Genomic DNA, 27889 nt, shown 5'->3' on the forward strand with positions numbered 1-27889 from the left:
TGGTGGGAGGTTTGCGATGCACTGCGCAGACCCGTCATCCGCTACCGACGCATCTTCCTGGCCCCCTCCCCTCTCCCTCCCTCCCTCCCTCTCTCTCCCTCTCTCTCTCTCTCAGTGTCTCTTTCCTCCTCTGCTGTCTGCCACTAGCTTACCTTACCTGAGGGGACGTGCACAAAAGGAAGGCTAATCAAGAGAACAGGGCACGTCGGGCCGCGGGGCCTTGTGGTGTGGCGCTGCTATGCTGCGGTAAAACAGAAAAAAAAGGCCTCGGTGCCGTCTGCGGTGTTTCCAGGGGATGTAGAGAGGGACAGCTCGGAGGGACACACCGACGGACCGCGCCGTGTCTAGCTCTGCTCTGCCCAGCCCGCTGCATCGCTGAGCGGCCTGCGAGCCACACAAGATGTCGACCAGAACGCCATTGCCCACGGTGAACGAGCGCGACACCGAGAATGTAAGTGCTGCCGCCCCGGGCAGAGACACCGGGGGGATAGCGGGAGAAAAAAAGCCTCGAACAGCGGCGGATTTAGCATGTGTGTGTGTGTGGTGTTTTTTGGCGCACTGGTCGGTGCAGGTTTGTGATTTAAGCGGCTTCATTGTTGCAGGAACACAGAGTGAAGGAGAACCGAGCATTCGCTTCCTCCTTTGTGAGCAAACTTCATTATTTCTCGGTGGACTTGCAGGATATCGGCGCAGTTTTTTTTGGGGGGGGGGGGGGGTTGGTTGTGTTCGTCCCGGTGTATGTGCACACAATACGGCTACAGCCACAACATCGCACTGCGTCAGTGTGCTGCCTTTTTTAGCGGCAACACCGGGAGAATTTCCCCGGTGTGGACCGAGAGGGGTCGGTGAAACACACCTCGGTTCTCCCCTCGCACGACTGAGGGCATTTTGTAGCCCACAACGTCAATAATTAGGGAGGGTGGGGGAGGATGTTGCCCTACTTTTCAATGGCAACGCTTGGTAGCATCGCAATGTGACATCCATCACCTATTGGGCCCTGTTGTAACTGCACGCTCAGTGAGGAGGAGGTGGAGGAGGAGGAGGGAGGTGTTGTTCACCACCACCACACTGAAGAGTTGAGGCAGCACACACACATTCATCTTCACGTAGAAGAGCAAAGAAATGGCGTCAGATCTGTGTGATGGAATGTTTGTATGCACCAGTGGTGGATCTAGGATTTTTCTTGCCCGGGGGCCATAAAGGGGCCCATCATTTTCACAGAGGGTGGGGGCGATTGTAATTTTAGAACATAGATGGTGAATATCCTTTGTTTGTGTTTGAAGCTGTAACGCTAACAGTAATCAAGGATTGCCTTAAAGGGTCAGTGTGTAGAATTTAGTGACTTCTTGTGGTGAAGTTGCATGTTGCAGCTGAATGCCCCTCACCCCACCCTCCCCCTTACAGACACGAAAGAGAACCTGTGGGAGCCTTCAGTTGTGAGAAAAACTCAAAAGGTACCATAAAAGAAACATCGCAGTCCGTAGAATGCTGAAGCTCTTGGCTCTGGATCCGGAAGAAAGGCCCCAAGATTTTAGGGACACACACCCAGGTCTGATCAGCCTGTGGTGGGCCTGACTTAGAAGAGGGTGGCTGTTGATTGAAAGGCTAAAACACCCATTGAGAAACTGATGATGCATCCCTGATATCCGCTGGTAGTTTACTCTCACTCTAGTCAAGTGTCAAGGAAAAGAGAGGATGTTGTGTTAAGCCCTGTGCGGCACAAATTGTGATTTGTGCATATGGGAGGGACAGGGACACTTCAGGGGGCCAATCAGATTTCAGTCCCTCCTGGCCCGTACCCTGGATTCACCCCTGACCCACACAGAGCAGAGTACAATAATACTCAGAATAAAAAAAAAAGAATACCTCCTCTGAGATGAGTCCAAAATGAGTACTGCTGTACGTGTACGCTGACAGACTCTGACATATCTGGGTGCATCAGATTTTTTTCTCCTCCTGGAAACAAGAATAAAGCCGCCTTGTGTTACAGTGGAAAAAGGCTGGGAGCAGTATTTCATTACTAGATTTTAAAAATAGTACATTTATTTTTTTTGCATTTACAGTATGTATCCATATCGCATTCTAGAAAATGCCCATCTGTTCCAGCAAGTTATGGAAGTAAGTTATATAACTTACAGAAACCTCAACATTAAGTTCACATGGTGGCATCCACACTCTGATCGCTCTCAGGGTTAAGTAATGCATCAGCTGAGGGGGCAGCTAATGTCCTTACAGTCTACTGCTGCTTCAGGTCTCACAGACGTAGACTTAGACTGCTAGGCGGCTATTAAAGTGGTGCCCCAGCCTCGCTGCCTTGGTTTGGCTCTAGCATGCCGCCCCTGGGCCCACTAGCAGCTGAACTGCATTGCATAACAGCTTATTACTCAGAGGGACAAGTGGATTTTAGTGCAGGACAATAGAATATCTCCTGCCTTCCTTATTTTAAAGTCTATGTGTGTGTGTCTGCACAGGTGTGTGTTAATATTTTTTTCAATGTCTGGCCTGCCTGACAACACAGCCAGTTGTTGGGAGTTAATGGACCAGCGAGTGAGATCAACTTTGTGTATTAATCACCTGCCTGACCTGATGCTCCTTGAATAATGTAGGGAATCTGGAGCCAGGCCAAGTGTGTGCATCTGTGTGTACTCTGAATGATGAACTGACCGCATGACAAATCAGATCTAAAGTTAAGGGGAAGAACTGAAGTCAATTTATTGTGGATATTTACCACCTGCAAATATACAGTAAGACGTGTGCAGGCTCCACAGATTGCCATGTCATGGAGATCTGAAAGAAGGTTTTGGTGCATTAGAAACAAGGATGCTGACTTTAACTGGCATCTAATCAAGATTTGTCCTTGCCCACCTTTCTCGCTCTCCCTCTCACTTAAACACGCACAGACACACACACACACACTGTGAACCCAGGGAGCGTTTGAATCCTGCTGTGCAGCTCTCACCTCTGTCGGGGATGTGGGCTAACTGAAGTGACGATGCACGCACTGCAGGGTGTAGCGTTTCCCGGGTGAAACGGGAGCAGGGGAGCCTGGGTAACCAGACCGAGGCTTTATTCTCTGCCTGGGTGTGGTCAGGAGCTCAGGAGCAGAGGATCATGAGATCTCTGACCTGGACTGACAACAGCAGCTGTTGTAGAGGAAAGGAAACAGATAGTAGAGACTGCGCATAGCCGATGCCAACGTTGTACGTACAGCAAGCTGTTCCTAATTCACCTTCACATGCCATGTCAGGGGGGATGCTTGTTATCTGTGGACCCACCAACATTTTTTATAGCTCTTGACTTACTTGTGGAGATTTTACAGGGATTCTCAAAGTCATCAAATCTCTTTTTGAGGTCAGGAGGGTAAGTTGTCACAAAGGGAGAGGGGATGGACCTGATTCTCACCCCAGTTCCTCTGTATACTAGCAGGCTACCTCTGTGTGTCTGTCTGTAAACGTACATGCTGAGATACACAGACACATGTAGAACACTGGATTCCCCTCCATGTGGAGGTCCAGGGAATTATAGCTGTAGCATTTGTGTTGTGAGTCAGTGAATGAATTTGTTTCTGATCTCCACTTGTATGGCTTCTCTGCAGCACTCATCGGTGGACGGCTTTGTTGAACCCCCAGCGCCCCCCACAAAGTCTGCGAGTCGCCATAGTCTGCCACGATGCCGCAACTCTTTCACCTCCACAGAGGAGCATCCCCATATAGGCAATTACCGCCTTCTCAAGACCATTGGGAAGGGCAACTTCGCCAAGGTGAAGCTTGCACGACACGTCCTTACTGGACGAGAGGTGAGACAAGTTTTCAAGTACTATGTTAGCATTGCTCTTCCATTTCTACATGTCAACATTTATGGACTGCATTTTATTGGTTAATATTCAGATTATTTTCTCAATGAAATGATAGTGTGATTCATCTACATAGTCTGAAATTAGCCAAAAAAGGTTCCCTCAGCTCAATATGACAATTACGATAAGATATTAACATTACCACCAAGAAAGATTAAGACCAAAAATTGTCTGCACTACTGGAAATGTTTTTGGGCGGGCCTGTAGGTGGTGATAAAATCTACATTGATCAATTCAGTTGGCAAGGCATCGCGATAATGATGAAGACACAGAGAGGAGTTGTGACGAGTGATCTCCTGTCATGACGATGTCGTACTTGACCATGTTCTTTTGTTAGGTCAAGTTGTCTGTTTCTCTAAGTCACACCCTCACACTGCTGACCTGTCGCAGTGATAGACGTGCTGGTTTGCTGCGTCTGTAATTAAAGCTCCTGTTTCCCTATGGAGAAAACAATGTCCTACGATCTGTTCACCCTCTTCCACTCAGCAGGACCCACAGCACACACTGACAGCACTGATCCACCTCAGATGTCCTCTCACATCTTTACAGAAGCCACTTCCCTCCTTTAACTCTCAGAGTTACATTTTCTACCCGTTCACATCAGCGTATTTGGGGCGTAATTATTCTCCAAGGTGAAACCGCTAACAGCTCAATCCCCTCTGTTTCCTCAAATGCTAATGTTAAACAGGCACACTGGGTATGCAACACTGTTTGCTGAGAAGGTCAGCCGCTGCTCTGTGTGCCTGAGTGCTTCTGCTGGCTCATCAGAATGCAAAGACATGGATCAGGGAGAGGAAGAGAACAGGTGGAAAGAACATAGCCACTAAAACTGTTGCTATCGTAGCTTGAAGTCAAGTCTCCAAGCAGCAAAAAATTTGCTCAAATGGAAAATAAATTATGATTTTTATTATTACGCATTATTAAAAGATAAAAAAGAGATGAGACTGAACAGCAGTCGCTTATAGGTGACAGAGGATCCTCTATATGCTGTAGAGAGTGACTACAGGATGAGGACACACGTCACACACACACCGACGCTCGCTCAGCTGCAATCATTTAAACATTTGCCTCGATCATATGCCCCCATCTTCTACCCACTAAGGGTGGGGCCATGATACAGTATTATCATCAATTTGGTGTATCAATTTTCAGTGAAGTCACATCATCACAGATCATCATCACACATTAACCAACTCATCATTTTAGCAAAAAGATAATTCTGACTCCACTATGAAAAATATAGACCAGAGAGCAAACGGGAAAAAATGGGGGGAAAAAAGGAGCTATAGAGCAGAAATGAACTTGCTCCTGGACCCTGTATATGCAGGGTTACATACTCAGTGAACTGTAAGTGTGAAAGTGCATGGCCGTGTAAAGAACAGTGGGATATAATGTGATAAGTTTATGTGCTTCCACTCATGCATAGAGAATCTGTACAGTCTGCTTTGGCATACATGTGACAAATAGAGTAGAACTCAGGAGAGCACATACCCCCACCTACGTATAGTAGTCCGCTTAATTTCAACCACGCTGCACCAAATTTTATACACTCATAGATATCAGTCCCCTAAACATGCCTGATTTTTTCCCCCCATTAAGATCCATGACATATTCCCTATCAAATTGGTTAAAAAAACACCATAAGATGAGAAAAAAGAGAAAAAAACATTCCTGCATCTTCTTTTCAATCAGGATCTGCACCAAAATGGGCTCTTCCATGACTCATACCACATGTTCTACGAAGTGTTGCGGTACTCTGTCCAGTAGTTTCTGTGTAGTGCTGCTGACTAATAACAAACCTCAATGAAAACATAGGTTACTATGTACATTCCTTATACATTACCTTCCTTTTCTCTGTACGAGACATGACCGCCATATATGTTAAAGTACTTCCCTTTAGCGCACAGAAATCATGAGAGATTAAAGCTGTCGAGAGGGAAATAAAAGTGTAGAGGAACATGTCACAAGCACTTCAGCATAAAAGTGACTAAGTTTCCGCTAGCAATATGTGTGCACGATCACAAGGCCTGCACACGGTGACGAGCATATGGCCGGTGTATTACGACTGCGCTGAATAATTAACAATGATGCACGGTGCCCTTCTGTCACCAGAGGACTGAATTATTCACCCTGAAATCCATTAGAGAGACACACGTGCACACAAACACTTGCATGTGATGTGATGCCACCCATGCATTTATCAAATCTCTGAGAGCTCAGAAAGGGAAATATTGGTGGAGTGAATCGTGGAGGAAATATAATGAATGTCTCTGACTCATGCAAAGAGAATAGTGGAAGTTGGAACAATAGAGTGACACATGACGTCGACTTCAACACCTGCAGGCATACATCAGCACACACATGCACAAACAATCGAATACACATACAGGCTCCCCCACACACATGTACATGTCACTACCTGAGTTTTGTCCATGACAGGAGGAAGCAGAGAGAACTGAGGTTGGTCTATGCACCTGCACTCCAAAGACGGGCTGCAAAAATACACCACCTGCGCACTGTGCGTTCCTACACAAAAAGACACACACATAGCGAGCCTGTCTGCTATCTTACACTCGGGTTTCTCATCTCCCCGCTACACTCTGTTCTTTTCACAGCCTCTACATTGGTGTTATTATGGGTTTAGCTTCCAGGTTTGGATGAAATCAGATGTCCTGGCAACTGGTAGGTCTCAGGGAAACCCTGCTTGGGATTAGTAGCCACTAGCCTTGATCATCCCATGACTCTGCATTTTATTTCTGGTTACCACCATAACAGGCTTTTTGGAGTCCCATCCATTGAAATATATTTATAAAGCTCTTTATCGATAGCTTATTTTCAATTATTCCATTGTCCGTCACCTCTAAAGGCAATTTCTACCCTTTATACCTTCTCCAGAGAGGTCAGAGGTTCAGCCTGCTATCTTCTTTGTGTCAGAATCTTGTAGATTAGTTTAACACAAAGGGTTTCAAACGACAGAACAAGCTTTATTTACCTAAGTCTTGAGTGTGGTCTTGATAATCCCACAATGCAACACAAAAAAACATTAATCTTTAGTGCAATAGCTCTTAACACAGTCCAAGAAAAAAAATACTTCAGATTTGATGATAGAATAGGAGTGAGGAAGTTGAAAAGGTTTCAAATATAAATACAAGCAGTACAAATAACACATAAACATACTAAAACATAGTAAACTGATTAAAGACAACAAACATACATAGCATCATGTATGAATCTGAGCTGGACTAACACTGTGTCCATAAGATACACCAGCACTAACATTTTCTAATAAAACAGAGTACTAAAATGTACCATGTCTAATGTTGACAGAGTTTATTATGTGTGATAATAATTGGTGCCATATTTAGATCATTTGTTTACAAGACATTTACAGTCACTACTGAACCAACCAGGAAGTTGTTTGTTCTATCATCAGTGCTGTGATTTCTTCATTGTGGTTAAAAACATTCTGTGGTTGTTTGTCTTTGGTTAGATCACACATTCATATGTATTTATTCAGCCATTCATAAGTCTATGATTTAAAACTATGTAGATTAATCTTGTGCAAGTACAAAAAGCCAGTATATTACATTATATAGTAAAAGTGCTTGTCAGTCACTCGTCAGCGTAATGTATGGGGCTGGCTGGTGAGTCTGCAATATGGCTCAGCTCGTGGCTTTGTGAAAGTTGCTGGGCTGAAAGTGAGGGGTGCAGGTCGTTTCACCAAGCACTGTGGGGTGATTATTGATATGGATGGATCAGACCGAGCCAACTGTAGATCAACCAGCACGGTCATATATATATTATATACCAACACTGGATCAGCCGCCGCACAGGGACAGTTCACTTCAGCCACTCCGTCCTTAGACTGTCAGCAGCAGCATTTACTTATTATATATTCACCATCATGAACAAATGCATATTTATATCCGTTTTCCCCCCATGTATCTGTTATTTTTATATGCAATTCAAAGCTTCATCTCTTCACAAATTACCGAATAGAGGAGCTTTAAGGTGCGTTCAGACGGAACAGCGCTGATTTAACTGTGACATGTTCAGACAAAAGCAGCTTCATAGCAGATGAGTGAAATAATAAGGAGAGTTCATTACGACTCAGGCTTTTGCTGTAAAACCAAAACACAAATACAAAAGTAGGATTCGTTTTTGACATCTCTGTTGTCTTTTATCTCCTCCTGTCTCCCCCTCCACTCCCCTCCCCTTCTCTCTGTCTTCTCTCTGTCTAGGTGGCCGTGAAGATTATAGATAAAACCCAGCTGAATCCCACTAGTCTACAGAAGGTGAGTCTTGTGTTTTAAGGACACATGGTAACATTAAAGTTACCGGTTAGTCACTCCTGAGTTTCAGCCGCTCTGCTTCTTTACTCTTTGAACTCAGGATGTGCTGTTTTCCATAATGTAATCAGATGTAGTCAGGAGAGACCACAGGGCATCTTTAATCCCACCCCCCCCTTCATTCTCTGTCAGTTTGTGGTTAGCAGCAGCTAAAAATACCTCAGCCTGGATGTTTGTCACTTACCCTTTTCTAGCAGTCATAACCAATTACAACGAAGGCTTTGGGACTGTTTCCTGATTACTGAGTCCAAATCCAGCCCTTTCTGCTGATTACACACACGCACACACACTCCTCATGCTAGATTAGACCATGTGTAAGGAAAGCAGTCACAGCTACACTATGATCCAGCAACACCTACTGCAAATGTAGAAGTAATGCAGGTGATAATACAGGTGTGCTGCTGACTGACTTCTCATGTTCATGACATTATTCTAGCCTTGCTCATTAAGGTTTTACTGTAGAGCAGAGGCCACTAATAGGCGGAGCGCAGGTCTGAGACTGAAACTAGATGCTGTCCTATTTGGACCTGCACCTAGAACCAAAAAGTCATTGAGAATTGTCAGATTTTGACTGAATAACAACACTTTTCTAGCCTTTACAGCACCGGTTTAGCAGCCCAGGAAACACTCAAAGCAATTGCATGCGTTGTAAATCATACTCAGTGAACTGGAATCATTAGATAGATATTGTACTAAATCATAATGTCAGTTACACATTATGATGTTTGCTTAAGGAAATGTTCTCTGTCTGATACACTTTTAATTGAATACCCCTGACGTAGAGGTTAAACAAATTGTCAAGCGGCTGCCAAGCATTTGTAATAAACATAAGTTGATGTCTTGATGGATCTCCCGGCCTCTTTCTCACTCAGTCATCAGGAAGAGATAATGACAAGAAACAAAAAGTCAGCCAGTATAGGGATGAGAGGAGTGAAATCAATGCGTGTAACTCAAACAAATTAATTCTGGAACAATCAATTAGTATAAGGTACCTATGATGGGAGACCAACGTAGTTATCTCCAAAAATTCTCTTTGTAGACCTGTCAAACAACACAACTCTTTCAGGGCATATATGAAAGGATTTAGTTTCAGACATTTTTGTCTGTGAACAAAGCACATCTGTAATTGACTTGGACACTAATGGAATCCGACTGCAATTCTTTAGCCAATCAGTGCGGAGACGCTGCAAGAATTGTCAAGCTCTCAGTTCCACACTCATCTAATCTAACTGAGCTACATTTCATTGTGTGAGCTCTTTTGTTTAGCGGCCGTTTGTGTGGTTCCTAATCTGCACACAATGTTCATTTAGAAGTGTGTGTGTGTGTGTGTGTGTGTGGCATTTAGATTGTGAATACAAACTGACTCTGACATTACTGATTCGCTTCGCGTCTCGTCTAGGTCATGATAAGCCCTTACATTCCCGATAGGGTCGGCTTTTTCCGCTGCCTGGTGATGATCATAGCCTGCCTGGTATCATGTGAGACTGCAGACCAATCAGAATCTCTCTGATCAATTATTCAGTGGGCCTTTCAGATGTCAGCTGCAGTCGGCCTGAGAGGGTCAATAAGTAGGAGTCTTACTGCTTTTTATGGGCAATGAAGTATTATTGGTGTGTTAGCATTTATGCTTGTTGTTGTTGCGCATACCTTCATTTTTATCCTTGTGTTTGTGTATCTGTGTGAGAGGTGCTTGTATCTCTTTATGGAGCTTATAGCTTATATGTAGGTATATATTGTAATGTCCTCTGCTCTGTACTATAGATTTCTGTAATGGTATACAGACATGTCATCTGCAATGCAGAAGCTTGTCTAATAATGCAGCAGCAGTCTCCTGGATTTAATCGATTATCTCATTGACTCTGAGCGTCCTATGCGATCCTTAAAGCTCTTACTATGGATGCATTGATGGGAGCATCCACCTTGTTACAGTTTGCACTCTCGTAACCTTGGATTGGTCAAATCACATCTGGGAAAAATTTATTCTAAGACAGCAACAAAAAAAAAAGTTCAGTCATTGTTAAAGATGTAAGATGTAACAATTATTCATTGAAACGCATGATGATGTAAAAAGACACTGCTAGCCAGTAAGCCAGTCAGCTGATTTTTCATCCCACTGCTTGGATTGGTGATTATTCATTTCTTGTTGCTTCATGTTCTGTCGCAAAAGCTCTTCCAGTAAAGTCCAAATGTTATTGGTGGACAAGACAACTCCCATGATACCACGCTTCTTCATGATGTCGTCAAACTAGGTCGTTTTTTGATTGTTTTGATTTAGAGATGAAAAGCTTGATCCCAGTGCACAGGGATGAAAATCCACTAATCTAATTTAAAGGTCAAGAAATTATTGAAAAAAAAGTATTGTTGGTCCTCAGACGTTTCAACAAAGTTGTTGCCGATTTAACTCATTGGAGTATTTTTTGCTTTTTTTGCATGTTTAGTTGGAGGCATCCTTGTGGTTTAGACGTCTAGACTGAATTTGACTGCTCCCCCTGAGGTTGCACGGCCTGCTGCGCTTCCTCATTACCCATTCCATCATGACCCCTACCCTGAGAAGGCAACAAGAAATTTTAACAGCAAATGGATGTAAAATTTAAGAAGCCGCACAGAAATTCAAGAGTCATATTAGTTGTGCAATGCAGCCTCTTGGATAGTAAATTTATCAAAGCACAGTGTGCATTTTAATGGTTAAAATGCATCTGTGTATCGCTGAGCAGGCTATTTCTAGAGGCAAATATAAACAACAGACAGGCATAATTATTGACTCAGTGACTCAGGCTTTTTACATTGCATTGGAGAGCAGAGGTTAAAGGATTCTCTGGTGCATCTGTAAAGTGGACCTTGTCTCCTTCTCTTGCTCTGCTGTGGGGTTTATTAAACATTTTGGACAAATGAAGAACCGATATTTCACTGTATACTGTTACTGTTGTTTTATTCTGTGATCCTGTTTGTTAGTCAGTTTGGGGGAGCGAGGTTTGAGCGTCCGATTTGGCCACATCACTCCGTTGACTGTTCTTTCATGTTGTCCTGTCAAAATGCCACTGATCTCTGTTGTTTACGGTCTCAGAGGAGCCAGGCTGTGGGCGCACCATCTGGCACTGTAGGCCCAGCCAGTGCTCTGGCATATCCTATGTAGACACACATGCACTCACATACAGACATACTGTACACAGGAGATCATTTGGTTTATTCACAAGACTCCAGCTGGCAGAACCTAATTTCTTAGATTTTCAATCACAGTTTTGGCAAAATTTGATATTTACATGCATTTATTGCTGTATGTGTGCAGCCAGTTCACTTGCACATGCACCGCCATTTTCTCAGAGGTGGATTTAAAGTACGGCTCATATCACAGAGACAAAGACATGAACATTAAAAATCAGTTTTTATCACTTTCTTTCCTGAGCTTATCTTTGTCTCTGTGGTGTTTCCCTCTGATTATTTGATATAAAAAAATAAAATTAAAAAAAAAAGGTAAGCAGGAGCCAGAATGAGTCATGAGGTTAGAATGAGGCTCTGGTTTGTTCCTTTATGGCCCATTGGCGCTCTCTGCCCTGGTGTGACTTTGTGGTGGTTTCAATGTTACAGGAAATGAGGTCAGCTGAGCTTCCAAAGCACCTCCTCTGCTCTGCCACAGGAAACGCATCACAAGTCATCTGTGGTCAGGGATGTTGACGTTGTCATGGTTTTTCTGCGTTTTAGCCCTAAAATAGGCCTCTCCGTTAATCCCCTCTTTCACTGTGCAAACACCGCTCTGATCCCACCATCCTCTCGCTCTCTGTCTTCTTCCAATGTGCAAATAAGATTTTTTTTTTTTTCTTTTCATTGCTTCAACAAAATGACAAGATCAACGAAATAATAAAGGTGATATGGTCGACTTGTCAGACGGGCTGCTGTGTATGTGCTGTTGCAGACGAAATCAAAGCTTATGCTATTGGAATGCAAGTCGCATTCATATTTGGAAACCGTGGAGCTGTTTGACTTGTGACGCAAAACAGGCTGCAGCAAGTGAAGAGAGTAAACGACACGACTGAAAAACTGACAGAGGGGAAAAAGAGAAAAAATCTAAACCAAATTAAAACCACAAAGCTCAAGTTCAGTCTCTCTTATATCTGAACATGACTTTATGATGTTTTCTGGTTAGTAGGCCTTCGGAACATACTCTGACTCAGTTTGTGTAAAACACTTTCTGCTAGTTGTAAAAAGCCCAACATGGGGTCAAGCTTTCCTAATGTCTGTTGTGTGCGTTTATCTTGCGCCTGCCACTCTGCATTAGCCAATGAAATGTTTTCGGGCCCATGGGCTAGAGGAGCTTTGGTCTTGTTCATATGAGTGGAATGTAATTAGACAGACAGCGTTGTTGTATGAGGTGAATCATAGTACAAATCAAATGTTGAGGCTGCTTAGATGTGTGCAGTTTACAGATTCATTCATGAGAGTTTTCAGTGCTGTGATTGAAAGAGCCTTTTGCCAAAAGAGCTTTTTTTGGCTTTTTGGAAAAGACTGCAGCTGCGTTGTCATTGTGTGGTGGATAATGAATAAGAGACGGCGCGACACAGAGAGAGAGACGTGGGGACGTGCTTTTTCTCATTGGGTTTATTTTCTGCACGTCAGCAGTAGTGGACAGGACGAGATGGTGTGTCTGAATGTCTTTCGTTCGCTCGGTCTGCTTCTTTGTTTGTCTCTGTCCCACACAGTGAGCAGGACTTATTTACAGATAGGCGGTTTTCAGGTAATGTTTGTGCACATTAAAACATGCACACACATTCATTAGAGGGATGAAGGCTTCCCGGCTACTCATCCTATCAATAATCTCCATGTTGACTGAGCAGCTGTGTCGCTGTTACTGAAATAGTCCAGCCAGTTCCTGTAAGTGCTCCCAGACTGATATCTGCTCCTCTGCTCCTTCTGCATGGGGACTCTGCAGTAATTAAGGCTAGTTTGGGAGTCTGGGCGCCCCTGGGTTGGTGGAAGTAGGTCACTGGCACAGACTACTGAGATTCAGGCACATTGGAAACAGTGTTTTTATGTGTGTGATACACATTTTTGTTTTTGCAGCTATTCTTGTAATCATTTTTGTCAAACACAGTCTCAGTTCCAAGTTTCAGTTTTAATTAATTAAAAAAAATTAAAGTAAAAGAAAGAAATTTGGCCCAAATTGTTCACCTTGTCCAGGTCCACCTTAAAATCTACTGTATGCTACACTGACTCCCCTTTGTGACTGTAGATATTATTGATATTTATCCTGGACTTGATCAAACACACCACACTCATTATCTCTTGTTGCCTCCATGGTGGCTACATCGCTATTGAGCTTTTATTGACAGGCACTGTGTTTGTTGTTGTCTGTTTTCCACCGCCCTTCTCAGATTTGTTCTAATTTTTTTTCCAAGTGGCTGCACGCGTGCTTCCCATGTGAGGGGCTTTAGGGCAATGACGCAAACAAGAAAGGGAGCGAGAGAGAAATAGAGAGAGGGGGAATGAGGCAGAGAGAGAGAGAGATAAGAGCTTGAGATAAAACACTGACTCTGGAGTCCATCACTCATTCAGAATGAGGATAATAAAGAGTTTCTGTCTCCATGGATGTGTCACATGTAAAAGTAACATGCATGGATGTATGCACATTTATTTTGAGGCTGCGACTTCTGTGTTTATTCCTGTGCACTGCAGGACGTCTTACGGTGATTGTGTCAGTATTCTAACCCTAATTGACTTTGTTACCATGGGGGAACCTCCCAGGTCGACACAGCAGCTGATGAATGTGGAGCAGGGTTTTGCCACACAGGAGAAGCTTGGAGACAAAAACAGTTTCCCAAAACAAATCAAACTATGACATCTGCATGCACTTGCAAACACTTTACTTTAAAATACCTGATTCGAAATGAACAAATACATTTTTTTAATGACTCCAAATGAAAATTGTAAGTGCCACAGCAGACAAATCACACACATTGAAATTACTGAAAACTAGAGATGTTCTGATACCATTTTTTCAGCCGATTCTGAGTGGCAATCCAATACCAATGCATTTAAAATATATCAGCTTGTATAACGTATATTGACATCTGTAGGCTACTAACCCTGTATGTAAGTGATAATTGCCATTGTTTTTGTATGGCCTGACATACAGAGAATGAATGTATGCCGTAGAACTTCTTTTATTAGTCAATTTGACATAACTGATACTAGAATACAGGAAATCTCTTCATGACTGCTCTAAAATCAGCACCTTCCAGTGGCAGAACATTGCAACTTCTGTTCTGGAGCAGAAGAGGGGTTTCTTGGAATATAATAAGATTGCAGTTTTATCTTTGTAAAACAAATATTCAAATAGTACTTCAAAGACATGGTATCAGATTGGTTCATAGATACACATAATGGCCAATGCCCAATTTGGGATTCATGGCAGTAGCAGAGGCATTTCTGATGCTGGTATCAGAAAAACTCCACTAATAACTATAACAATTCTAATTTGTGTGAGATAAATTAACATTTGTGCACAACTGATGTCTTTCTTTAAATGATAACATAGTATTTGATGCATTTTCTATGACCGTTTGAGCCTATTTATACTTCAGGTTATTGCATTCGAAATGTGCAATTCTACATTTTTTTTGCTGTCTCAAAGAATTGAAAGAGAAGGAGGATGTTGTATGTGTGGGTAGAGTTTAACTCGGGTGGCAATTTTCTTTCCAAACGATGTGAGCCTCAGAGAAAAGTAACTGACCCTGACCTGAACCCGACAGGCATTTGCACCTTGTTTCTCTCCAGCAGGGAACATCAGTAATATGTATAATCTCCAGTGTCTGGAGTCCAAGCCTGACTTTTAACCCTGATGACAGGCTTTGCAGAGTAAATTATCAAATAGATCAGGACTGGAACCAAATCATTAATGAAAACATTTTAAAAAAAATCAGAACCCGACAGGTATCAGATATCCACACTCTAATGTGGGAACAACAGTGCACATGTTCATTGTAGATCACCCAGTGCTGCTGTGTGGCCCATTAATGCATTTGAAAATGCAAACAGGACTAATCTATACAGGCCTAACTTATAAATAATACAATTTATTCATAATGAAATACTTTCTTGTAGAAACAAATATTGCCTCTCATTCTTTTAATGGGATTATTAATAGCAAGAAAATATAACAGTGAGAGGTGAAGTTTCTTGAAGCTGCTGCAGCTTTCTGAATGCTGTTGTTGTTTTTAGTGTGTGTGCATGAGTGTGTGCAGGTTGAGAGGCGTCAGAAACAAAGAAAAAAGGAGGCAAGTGAGCAAGTAGAGACAGATAACAGAGAGTTGGAGAGAGAGAGAGTGACTACCTGCATGTTGTTAAACCAGACTAGCCGAGCGGATCGGGCCTGCTCACACTGGTCTAATGCCTGTGTTTGATGACCTAGAAACATTAGACTATCCCAGCACTTATGTAAGACTTTAAAGGACCATTAGAAGCTTTGCACGAACACAGTTACACAAATGTATATACTGTACTACAGTGTCCATTCTCATGACATGTTATCGTCACTTCTCCCATTTTAAACTGGAGAAGAAAGCATCATTTAAAAACTTTAAGCTGAATCAAAGAGCAAAAATCTGTGCTCTGTCTCCCGGTAGCTGTAGATGCTGAATCCTAGTCGAGTGAGTGTTGAAATGTAACACTCACTCTCAGCGCGGCACGACCGGGAATCAGCAGAATGTAAATGATTCAGCAGCACCTCTGAGTGGCTGCAGGAGCTTGTCTGACACAAACACAGTCACACCAACGCTGAAGGAGGAGACGCGCTTTTAAATGATTACAGCCCTGAATGCTCTCCTTTCTGACTCACGCTGTTACGTTGTCCTCAGAGAAAATACAGGCAAGATAGCAACTTTCGTTTTTGCGGTTTCTTCCAAGAGTCGATAGAAACTTTCCCCGTCTGCAGTAGAGAGACTCTTATCAAATTAAACCCTGTAAAGGAACTTCCGTTCTGCTACAATTTTCTTTCAAGAACTGCAGCACAAAGGAAATCGATATGGTTATGCTGCACTTATTTTGCATGTCCATGTTAAGATGATTAAGCAGCGGATGTGTAACTGGCAGCCTGTGTTTCTCTGCAGTGGCGCACTGTGTCTTACGCTGTTGTCAGGCTATTTAAACGGCCGACTGGCCCAGTGCCTTGACTGCAGTGTGTCATTGGAGTTGTAATTCTGCTCCTTATCTGTGTAGATCAAGGTTTAGTGTGACTTTCACTTGCTGCACAGTTATTTTGCTTTTCACTGCACAGCAGTCCCATGATCCTCAGGTCCTCTCATGCTCCTGCAGAGTATAATCCATTTTCTGATGTAGACACATTTGGAGTTTATTGTGGTTCATTTTTCTTCGCTTGGCTCCGTAATCAGAGCTTAATATAATTTTCTAACTGTGCATCTAACCGGGTTACTGTATGTCCATCCCTCTGTGTCTCTACAGCTCTTCAGGGAAGTCCGAATAATGAAGATACTGAATCATCCAAATATAGGTAAGCCTAAGCAGGTAACACCCAGTGAGAAGCTAAACCTGCTAAACTAGCTGCTGGATCTGTCCAAGAAAAATCAGAGATCGCTCTGTCATAATTTTTTCAATGGTGATCCCCTGATTTCTTGTAATGTGTTCATTTCCTGCTTCAATGCTGTTTGATTTTGCATCCAATATATTCTTAGCCCTGAAATTCCTTACTGATAACATGTTACCTTACTGATGCACTGAACGCATTATTTCTGCAGAGTGTATCATCGTTTAAACATTTAACGTTTCTCTAGTGACTTCTTAACTTCAGATTTTTAGTTTTAGCTCCCTTTTTAAACAAAGATTACGATTCATGTTACAATAATTAAATTTCGGGGACTAGTTTTAGTTATCAGGGTTCGAAATTATGCAGCCAGTAGTCTCACCTCATGCCACTGGAAGTCCACTGTTTGCTGATTTTCATGCAATAGAGTTACTGAAACCAGACCAGTAAACTCAGTTAAAAACCTCCACTGATTTAAAAAAATAAATAAATAAATAAATCGAATATATTGTGAATAGCTAATTTATTTGATCTCTGACTCATTTCTTTTTTCCCGATCTCTTCTGCAGTGAAATTGTTCGAAGTGATTGAGACAGACAAGACGCTTTATTTGGTGATGGAGTATGCCAGCGGTGGTGAGTGACGCTTTAATGCCTGTCCTCCAACTGTGTGACATTTGGTGGATTTTTGTGAGTTTATTCAAGCTTTTAATTTCCACAATCGTCAGTTTTAGAGCAATTTAATAAGCATACGCACAGACAAAAAAACATTCAGTTCTGTATAACATATCATAACGATCCCGATGAGAATAAACTGCTTCATAATTGTATATTTCTTGTGTCTCCTCCAGGAGAGGTATTTGATTATCTAGTGGCTCATGGCAGAATGAAGGAGAAGGAGGCCAGGGCCAAGTTCAGACAGGTGAGTCATCAGTATTGCTGCGCTCGCAGCTCTGCCGTCATTCCTTCAGTGGGAACACTGCATGCACCAAGCTCAGGCTTCGTCACTAACTGCAGAGGAAAGATGGAGCGCAGATAGCTTGGCCTGAGAGAACAAGGGTTGAGAACAACTTCCTTACAGATGCTGCTCTGACACCTAGTGGTGAATGCCTCTTTCACCAATATGATCTTGATAAACAAGTTCCTATCACATCCACGCTGTTCAGAATCCCTCACTGGTGTGTGTGTGTGTGTGTGTGTGTGTGTGTGTGTGTGTGTGTGTGTGTGTGTGTGTGTGTGTGTGTGTGTGTGTGTGTGTGTGTGTGTGTGTGTGTGTGTGTGTGCGCGCGCGCGCGCGCGCGGGGCATCTGTCAAAGAACATTGGTTTCCCTTAGTTTGATCTTGTCAGACATACATTAGTGAAATTTCCCTGTATAAAGTGAAGGTAACATGAAACTGTAGAACCTTGCTAGCATCAAAGAAAACTTGTTTATCGCTTCAAGGTTTATGACCTCAGTCAACAAAAAGTTATTTTATTGTTTGTGGAGTTGCAACAATTAGTCAGTTTAACATGTATAAAACCTGATTCATTGGAAATCATTTTGATAAAAAATAATAATTTACAATGAAAAATATTCCCTGGGCTTTTTTCTGATGGTGAATTTAATATCTTTGGGTTTTGAGTGTTGCTTGGGCAAAACATGCAAATTGAAGACATCACAGTGCACTTTTTCAGTTTCTTTTATATTTTATAACCAGTTGAATGAAAATAATTCTGTCCTGCTTCTTCAATACATTTTATACATCATTTAAACCTTAGTATCTCTGTCTCTCTGTGTAAAGACAAATGTTTTGAAAAGATCTATTATCTTTCTTAATCATAATGTGTGTTTCTGTTACAGATTGTGTCTGCAGTGCAGTATTGTCACCAGAGGAGGATAGTACACAGGGATCTAAAGGTAACGATCTAAACTCTTACTCTCCATATCCATCTTGAGAAAAACCCTGTATAAATATAACTGCTTTTGGACATGCACTGGTCTCCAGATATTTTCCTGGAATTTTCTGGAGGGGCTGTATGTGAGAACGCAAATGTCCGAGTCAGTTGCTCCTTTTTCTGCCAGACCTCTTGTAAAATATCTGGATAACATCACAGTAAGCCCATATGAGAATACAGAAGGAGCGTCTCACCCAAACAATCTCCTGAGGCAGTTTTCGTATGTGAAAGATAAAGTGTCCATGTCTGAAAATGACTTATATGTTTTATTAGTGCTGATAACTTGACCATCCACATTGTATTTTCCTCTCTGTCTCTCCCCACCTCAGGCAGAGAACCTGTTGTTGGATGCAGACATGAACATCAAGATCGCCGACTTTGGCTTTAGCAATGAGTTCACTGTGGGTAGTAAGCTGGACACTTTCTGTGGCTCCCCGCCGTACGCTGCTCCAGAACTCTTCCAGGGAAAGAAGTACGATGGACCAGAGGTGGATGTCTGGAGCCTGGGGGTCATCCTCTACACGCTGGTCAGCGGATCGCTGCCCTTTGACGGCCAGAACCTAAAGGTGTGCACTTGTTCTGGTTCTTGGAAGGTTTACATGAACAGAATCTTTAATTGTCTTACTCAAGTTGTTTATGTTTAACTTTGATAAAGTAGTTTTTGATGAGCCAGACTTAATTTTTGTTAAATTGAAGACTTATGAAGATCACATGAAAAAACAATTATTATTTTGCTCTCTTTTTGCACCAGTTGTGCAGAGGTGGGAAATTACACAGGGCTTTCATTTTTCATGTGCAACTGAGTGAAACACCACAAATGCCTATTGGGAGACTGTCCGGAGGTGTGCAGTGTTTCACCTCATATCTATAATGGCAGACTTTTTGTGGTGTGGTTGTTCAGAACAGGTATAAACAGTTTTAGACATTTTCAGAGGACACGCATCCAAGTTCATTTGAAACAAGCTGAGACCTTTAATCTGGCTCCTATGTTATTAAACCACACCGTTGCAAGCAGGGGGATGAACAAGATCACTATGTGCATGCATCAAAATAATGAATAATTTAGACTGGGTCACAATTCATACAGACGGTAAAGCCCAAATTCAAAGAGGGAAGCAGAATGAAGCGATACACTCTGGTATCTTGACCAAGTTTCTTATAAGTGAGGTATAAACTCAATCTCTTCTAAGTGAGTTAGGATGTTTACATGCGTCAACCTAAAACTGGGTTACTTAAATAACCAAATTTAGAGTGGAATTTCCTGTCTGTCGTTTGGAATGAGACTTTGTAGAAATTAATCCACCCTTCTTTATTACTGCAGCAAAATAAGCTGCAGTGATTACAGTAGGTCAAGGATCGTGAAAATAGTATTTTACCTTTTTGTATGTGCACAGCCCATCACCCTTATTTCCCTTAATTCTCCATTGTAGCACATTTATGGTTTTATGGCTCACAATCTTTTGTTTTAGGCTATGACAAGAGGCTGATTTCAAGCTCACTGCACACTACAAGCATTGATAATGAATATTATAAAACATTTAGCAATTAACAGGCAGATATTTCCCTCAGGACTTACGTAGACCAAATCATCGCAAGACAATATTGTGAATATTAAACTCACTTCATTCGCAATTTTTTGTTGCTAATTTTTTTTTTTATTTGATTTTGTTTCCGACTGTCTGGTGTGCAGGAGCTGAGAGAGAGGGTCCTCCGGGGAAAGTACCGCATTCCTTTCTACATGTCCACAGACTGTGAAAACTTGCTGAAGAAGCTGCTCGTGCTCAACCCCGTCAAACGAGGCAGTCTGGAGGTATTTCCAGGATGTTTCACTGCGGCTTCTCTGCAGTACATTCACAAATGTTTTGCACTGGCCTGCTGTCGAACAGACAGTCCGGATGATTTGGAAGCACAGTTGTTGTGCGTCATCCGAAAGCACATAATTGTTGCTGTTGTTGATTATGAAGGAGCAGAACACTTCCGTTTACAGCCTCAGACTGAGATCTGGGAACATTATTCATCTGAGATCAAACTGTGGTCTTACATAACATTACATATGTGGTCTTAGATTAATTCAGATAGAAAAAAACTAAATTGAATTTGTCAAAACATTATAAGAAATATAACTAAATAAAAACAACAAAATACTCATGCTGTGTACTTTCACTGCATCCATGTAATTTGTGATGATTGGAGCCTGTTTCTTCTCTACAAACAATATATACAGTAGTTGTTGGTACAACTCACACTGGACTGTCTGTCCAGAGTCGATATCACCCCTGCACTGAGAGTCAGGCTGACGCTCAATAGTAAAGATTTCTCCACCAATACTAACAATTGATCTTGCTGTTGTTCAGCCACAGCAGAACTCGCAATCAAAAGGTTTCACCATCTGAAATCAAGTCATCCATTTCTTTAATTGTCATGTTGTGTAATTATCCGATGTTAGTCACGATTAAATTATCTGTCATTATGAGATTTATAATTGTCCCATTTTCTCGTTAGCAAATCATGAAAGACCATTGGATGAATGTGGGTCACGAGGAGGAGGAGCTAAAACCTTACATCGAGCCCGAGGCAGACTTCAGTGATTCATCCAGAATAGGTGTGGCAGACTGCCTGGGTGTGTGTGTGTCTGTATATTTGTGTGTGCGTGTCGATGTCTCTTAATGTCACTTCCATGACTATCTCTGGGATTCATGTTGACTTCCGTCCGCCATCAGAGCTCATGGTGACGATGGGTTTCCCGAAAGATGAGATCACTGAGTCTCTACAAGGCCAGAAGTACGATGATGTCATGGCCACCTACCTGCTGCTGGGCAGGAAAGCTCCAGAGGTCAGTCTGTTGACATACAGCACCCTGACATCATCATTATCATCACCAGTGTTAGACACACACACACTCTATGCCTCATCCTGTGTCTTTATATATTTCAGTTTGAGGGAAGTGAGCCTCTGACCAACAGCATCCTGGGCCAGCGGCAGCGACCGACCAGTGACATTAACAACGGCTCCAGCGTTTCTCCCGCCCATCCCAAGGTCACGCGCAGCATCTCGGCCAATCAGAAGCAGCGCCGCTACAGTGATCATGGTGGGGATGATGATGGTGGTAGTGGTGGTGTCGTAGAGAAGCCAAGTAAAGTAACCTCATCCTTCCCAGCTCTGAGAGGGCTGTGTGTTGAGTAGGGGGAAGTTGCTTTTATTTGCTGAGGATTAGCCAGTAATACTGGTATCCACTCTGTTGATGTGCCCATGAGCAAAGCATTAGAGCATGTCCAGCTCCACTGTGCAGCTGAATAAAGCTGATAAAGCTTTAAATCTTTGCTGTCTGGTAATAATCACCACAATTTATTCCTTGTGGTCATAGATTTGATTTCAGCCTCAATTGTTGGAAAAAAGGCGTTCTTCAAACCGAGCGCAATTAGTTTGCTTGATGTAGTTTAATTTTCAGAAACAGTATATTTAAATGTGCAAGTCAGTGACTCAACCTGACCACTGCACTGATTGTGGAGCAGCTTCCTTCTATGTCACGTGGGGCCATTGTGTCTGCCGCCATCTGCTGGTTGACTGCTTTCCTGCAGCTCCCTCAGAACAGCACCTCAAAGCATGAGGAGGGAACAGCTTTGCCTTGTACCCGCTCCCCTTGGCTTCTGTAGATGTACAATTTTTATGACAAATTGTTGTTGCAGAGTTTAATATCTGACAGACTGGATGGTGTGTAATCCCTGGCTTTGAGTGGCTTTTTAGTGGTGTTGTAATGAGGTCATTGTCCTTATCTGTTCTTTTTTTGTCTAAAAGTCTTGTCATTGAGATGTAGAAGGAAAGATGTGCTTAAGAGAACGTACCTAAATCTGTTTGTGTGTTCCTCTCTCCCAGTGGGTCCTTCGGTTCCCCCAGCAGTATCGTATACTAAGCGTGGCCAGGCCTTGAGTGTGGAAAGTGACCACAGGGAGGAATGGGACGGAGCTCGCCGGCTGGAGCTCAACACCTCGAAAGGAGACGTCCCTGCTTCACCACTGGGGGTGCAGGAGAGGAAGAAAACTACGAGTGCTGTCGGGGTGAGAAAGAAGAGGACACACAAAGAAACACATACACATGAACAAACAGGCATACACAGGTCTCAATATATATAAAAGCAAAAGTAGAGGTACCTCATAATATTATGTTTTTTCACTTCACAAAATTTCTCATGTACTTAAAAGTACGATTAGTAAGTTGTTTCTGAAACACTTTTTTATTTTATTTGTTGAAATCCTCTTAATGTCCTGATAGCCATCAATAAATTAAGTCACCTGAAAAGGAAAAAAAGCCATTGTCTTTGGCTCTAATGAAATGATTGGCTGCCGTACCTGTCTGTCACTAACTGACCTGCCTGCCTGCGCACATCCCGCCTGTGCTCTCACTTCACATGACTAGAGTCCTCAGTAGCTGAAGCAGAACACAGCTGACGCAGAGACGATAGTCAGAAGTTCTAGCAGTTGTCAGGCAGCATGGCTGGGAGGGGATGGGATGTGTCAGTCGCATGTTTTCAAAGTGTATCCTCTTCCAGGATTACCAACCCTAACTTAGCTTTACTCGTGTTTCAGTAATAATCAGTTCAAAATCCAAAACATGTTTTGTGGTGTCTCACTTCTCAAATAGACCAATGGATCAATGACTCGCAGGAACACATATGTGTGTGAACGATCCTCCACTGACCGATACTCGGCTATTCCGAACGGCAAAGACAGCAGGTAAATATAAATACAAATACATTCACATCAACCTACAGGGTGAGATTTAGCTCTGCATGTTCCTTGTTTATCTCTTGTCCAGATTAACTTTCTGTTTGGTGTTATAATGCATTGTTAACAATCCCATTGTGTAAATGAGTTTTGTTGAAATATTTCCAGCTCGCGTGCAAATACTCTCTGCCCTTTCTCCTCAGTTTAACCGAGGTGTCAGGTAGCACCCCATCGACTGCAATGAGCTCCACAAGACCTCGTCACACTAAGTCCATGTCATCGTCAGGGCATCCTTCAAAGAGCACACTGCCCCCCATCGATGACAACACAGAGCTAAAAGCCAGGTGGGCAGCCTGACCCTGGCATTGCCATCTCTAATAACAGAGGCTAAAGGACGATGACGTGCTGAAGTCTATTTGTGGCAAAGATGACGGAGCAGACAATATAATTTACTTCTTAGTGGCATGATGATATGAACCATATTCTGACACATGTGTTCTATCTTGTAATCTTTTACTTTGCAGCTCCTCTCCGCGGGGTCCCTCCACCTCTCCGTCTGCACACAGTATTAGCACACCAGAGAAGAACCGCTTCCCTCGTGGCACCACCAGTCGCAGCACGTTCCACGGAGCTCAGCTGAGAGACCGACGCAGCGCCACCTACAATGGTCCCCCGGCCTCACCCACGCTGTCCCATGATACGGGGGCTCTCGCTCAGCAACGCAGGGGCACCTCCACTGGAATCATCAGCAAGATCACCTCCAAGTTTGTGCGCAGGTCAGTGAAGACAAACGGCTGCACAGATGATACTCTAGGTGGTAGTTAATATTTCTTGCACAGTTCAGGTATTCACGTTCCACTTGTTATCTTGAAGTAGTAAACATCTGATTCTCTCAAAAAGCAAAGGATTATTGCCAAAGTGTGTTTGTTAATACTTCCTAAGTGACAAAAATACCTGCATTTATGAGAATGGTAAACAGATAGCTGGGATTTAAAGGAATTATTATTTTCCTAATTGTTAAGACAAACTCATGGAAGTCGTTTTATGTCTCTGATTTATGTCCAAACATATATTAGATGGTAATGTAAGTAATTACCTGAGATTCATCTCTTAGTTACATAGTAAACATTTGATCCAGTTACTGTTGGTTTCAAATTGTTTAGGGAGCGGACCAAAGACTTTAATATGACAAACATTTGTCCTGTCATCATCACCTATGTGGGCTGCTTCTACTTCTACTCCACATTGATTGTTGTTGACTTGTTGTCAATTCAGGTATTGTATTCGCTAACGTTTTTCCTTTTGAATGGAGAAAACGAATGAACTGCTTCATTTTGTTAATTTTGTTGCTACTGTAACATCATTATTATATTACTACCAGCAAAATGAACGTCCTCATCTTTCAAACATTGTGTCATCGGTGGTGAAGACGATCAGCCATCCTGCGAGCTGCTTCTTCTTCTTCTCTATTATCTAAGGCTGTCTCAACTTCCTGCATTGTGTCCAAAAAAGTGCAGGGATGCCAGTTTAGACTTAAAGATGGATGACTGATCTTACTTACATTTTTCCATCAGCTTTCATTTAAAATCTTAAATATCTATTTTCTATTTACAGACATGCTTCAAAGTGGACAAGGAGACATACAATATCATCCATGGATTTGTCGGTCTCTGGTTAAGCTTAAAAAAAGAATACAATTCCCCCAATCCAAACTGCCTGTCGGAGAGATTGAAGTATTACTTGGTGCAATATGTGTTCAGATGACTTACTGACTTACTTTTTCAGCAGTGAAAAATATGAAGGCATCTCATCCTCCTCCTGCGTCTTGAAAACATACATGCCGTTACCTTTTCCCAATCTATAGATCTTATTGTACTTGTTGCTACACTGTTTCCCTTTCCTGTTAAAATGACAAGCAAAGGCCACAACCTCCTTGTCCACCTTGATGCTGGACCTTCTGTTAGAGGCTCACAGATTTCTCTCCTTCTTTCTCTGCATAGAGCTCTGTCTTTCAGGTCAACCCGGAGGTAGGAGAACACAACGCTTGCTGCACCTGTTCCCCCCTGTCGACAAAACCAAAAACCAAAACTCTGTGCCCACTATGACCTTGGCCCTTGTTTCCTTAACCCCCTTATGCCCATCACACCACGTCCTTGATTACTGACACCCTTGTTATGTTGTGTATTTCCTTCCTGTGTGTCCACTGCCTCGAGAACGAACCTCACAAGCTCACCAGCCTCTCCTCTACTAAGCCACAATATCTGCTCCTCCGGTCGCTGGCTTTCCTCTCCTTACTTTTCCCCGTTTTCATTCTGCACTTAAGAGTAAAGATTTAGAGCCACTTTTACTCTTCTTACAGATCAGTGGGGATTAAGGAAAGGTAGAGCGCAGTAGACGGTAGGATACGTTGGGTCATTGTGAACGAGTCTCGAAACGTCACAGTCTCCTCATTGTGTGCTGATCCCTGATAACCCAGGAGTGTGGATTCTTTCCTGGCATGATGCCTGCCACCCTTCTCTGTGCCCAGTGATGATGACTGCTGTTGGAAGTGGGTGGGTGGGGGAACACGTGTTGGCGGCAGCTTGTGGGTGTAACAGTGTATTTCCGGTTTATTTCAGGGTGCCCAGTGAGGGAGAGGCCAGTGCCAGGACAGAAACACCAAGGTGAGAGATTGAGCGAGGACCTAGATTTCACCGAGAGCCTGTAACCAACCTCGACCTCCTTCAATGTCTCTCTGTGTCTCCCTCTTCTCTGCTCTTTCGTTCTTATCTCACTGAAGGAGTGTGTCGGGTGATACTAAAGAGGACGGTGGTCGGGACTCCAAGCCTCGTTCGCTACGTTTCACCTGGAGCATGAAGACCACCTCCTCCATGGAGCCCGCCGAGATGATGAGGGAGATCCGGAAGGTTCTGGACGCCAACAGCTGTGACTACGAGCAGCGCGAACGCTTCCTGCTCTTCTGCGTCCACGGCGACGCCCGCCAGGACAACCTGGTCCAGTGGGAGATGGAGGTGTGCAAGCTGCCCCGCCTCTCGCTCAACGGCGTGCGCTTCAAGAGGATATCGGGCACGTCCATCGCCTTTAAGAACATCGCCTGCAAAATTGCCAACGAGCTCAAACTGTGACGACAGATGGAGTCCCAGTCAGTCTTCGGTGAGCTCTGGTCGCGGTCTCATCTCATCACTGGATGTTGACTCACAGGACAAATTCAGCACTGTAGGTCCTCTCCGTGCAGAATCAGGGTGGACTCGGCTGGTAACGTGCAATACTGGCCACGAATGTACTGTACAGGGTAGTGGATCAGAGAGACCGCGCAAGAATTAACCTCTTTGACAGAGAGATAGCAAAAACAGCTAACCCCCTCTTATTTTTTCTTCCGTCCGAAATTTCTCTCTCTCTCTCTCTCTGTCTCTCTCATCAGCCCACTGCTCCTCGTCATAGGACACATTCATGTAACACATGCAGTATGCAACTGAAGATGACCATCCTGCAATAATGTTTTCAATCTCTTTTTCTAATTGCCTACTACAAGATCTACTCTCCTCGCTGAAAAACCATTAAAATTACTGAAAGCTAAAATAGCCGCTTTGACACCTGTGTTAAGTCAGTATATAGATCAGGCTGGAGCCCATACTAAACCCATGTAAAAAGAGAATTGTACTGTATGCATAACATCTGCAGGTACTGTATTGTACATTGATTTTGCGTTCTGTACAGAATTTTATTGTCAATACTGTCTTTTTTCATTGAATTTAAGTTCTTTCCTAATATAATTGATGTCTCTTAGAGCATTATCCTTTCAGCCTGTGAGTTTTTTTAATTCCTTTTTTGTAAGAGCCACCATATGACAAGTGTTTTTAATTTTATTTAAAGAGCACTAAATTATTTTGTGGAATATTAAGGGACATGTCCCCTTGCCTTTTATGTTCTATTTTATTTGCCTACAGAGAAAAAAAAAACACTACGTTGCACCACATAGACTTGAGTAGTAAGTTCAGTTCAAACTGAGAAATGTGTTCACTTTATTTTCTCTCAGCAGCAGGTCGGTGATTCGGAGGTGCCTGCTGCTATTGCACAAGTTTTCCAGGGTGACGTGTATGAACATGAGAGTATGCACCTGTGTTTCTTTCATGTTAGTTTGGTAGTTCTCAATTACAAGCAAAACGTAGGGTTTAAATCGGTTTACTTTAGAAATATAAAGGATGGGACACCTTTATCCAAAGGAGCGAAGATGCATGAAAAGTCAAACAATCATCTGAAAGAAGCAGAGGTTTTCTAAATAGTCCGATTTAATCCTGCCACCAGTGTGATTGTGCAGGTACTTGTGTATCTCCTTGCTTGTGGTTTTCTTTTCTTTTCCTTTTTTTTTAAATTCAGCGGAATTTATTGTATTTATTCCATTACATTGTAATGTGCTGCTTTGTAGAATTGAGGCGTGCACTTTGTTGGAGAAAATAAAAAAGATTTTATTTGTTTGTATTTATTTTGTTTGGTTTCTCAT

At 42.7% G+C, this 27889-nt stretch overlaps 1 protein-coding gene across 4 annotated transcripts; it reads left to right on the forward strand.

The window, feature by feature from the left end:
* Positions 1–27867, forward strand: LOC109633483 (MAP/microtubule affinity-regulating kinase 1). 4 transcript variants are annotated; one of them, XM_069538555.1, is made up of 19 exons: positions 37–451; positions 3596–3796; positions 8095–8148; positions 16654–16702; positions 17302–17367; positions 17583–17653; positions 18573–18629; positions 18997–19233; positions 20358–20477; positions 21170–21269; positions 21388–21500; positions 21602–21755; positions 22541–22722; positions 23306–23397; positions 23592–23732; positions 23913–24164; positions 25389–25415; positions 26007–26051; positions 26168–27867. In XM_069538555.1, exons 1-19 carry the CDS (start codon positions 401–403, stop codon positions 26511–26513), a joined length of 2358 nt encoding a protein of 785 aa, XP_069394656.1. In that variant the 5' UTR covers positions 37–400; the 3' UTR covers positions 26514–27867. The 4 variants fall into 4 exon arrangements, with proteins under 4 accessions (XP_019948939.2, XP_069394656.1, XP_019948950.1 ...); XM_069538554.1 differs by having other exon boundaries at positions 66–451; positions 21602–21800; XM_020093380.2 differs by lacking the exon at positions 25389–25415 and having other exon boundaries at positions 1–451; positions 21602–21800.
* The last annotated feature ends 22 nt before the right edge of the window (positions 27868–27889 follow it).

This window comes from Paralichthys olivaceus, chromosome 14 (assembly GCF_024713975.1).
Source record: "Paralichthys olivaceus isolate ysfri-2021 chromosome 14, ASM2471397v2, whole genome shotgun sequence".
NCBI classification, from domain to species: domain Eukaryota; kingdom Metazoa; phylum Chordata; class Actinopteri; order Pleuronectiformes; family Paralichthyidae; genus Paralichthys; species Paralichthys olivaceus.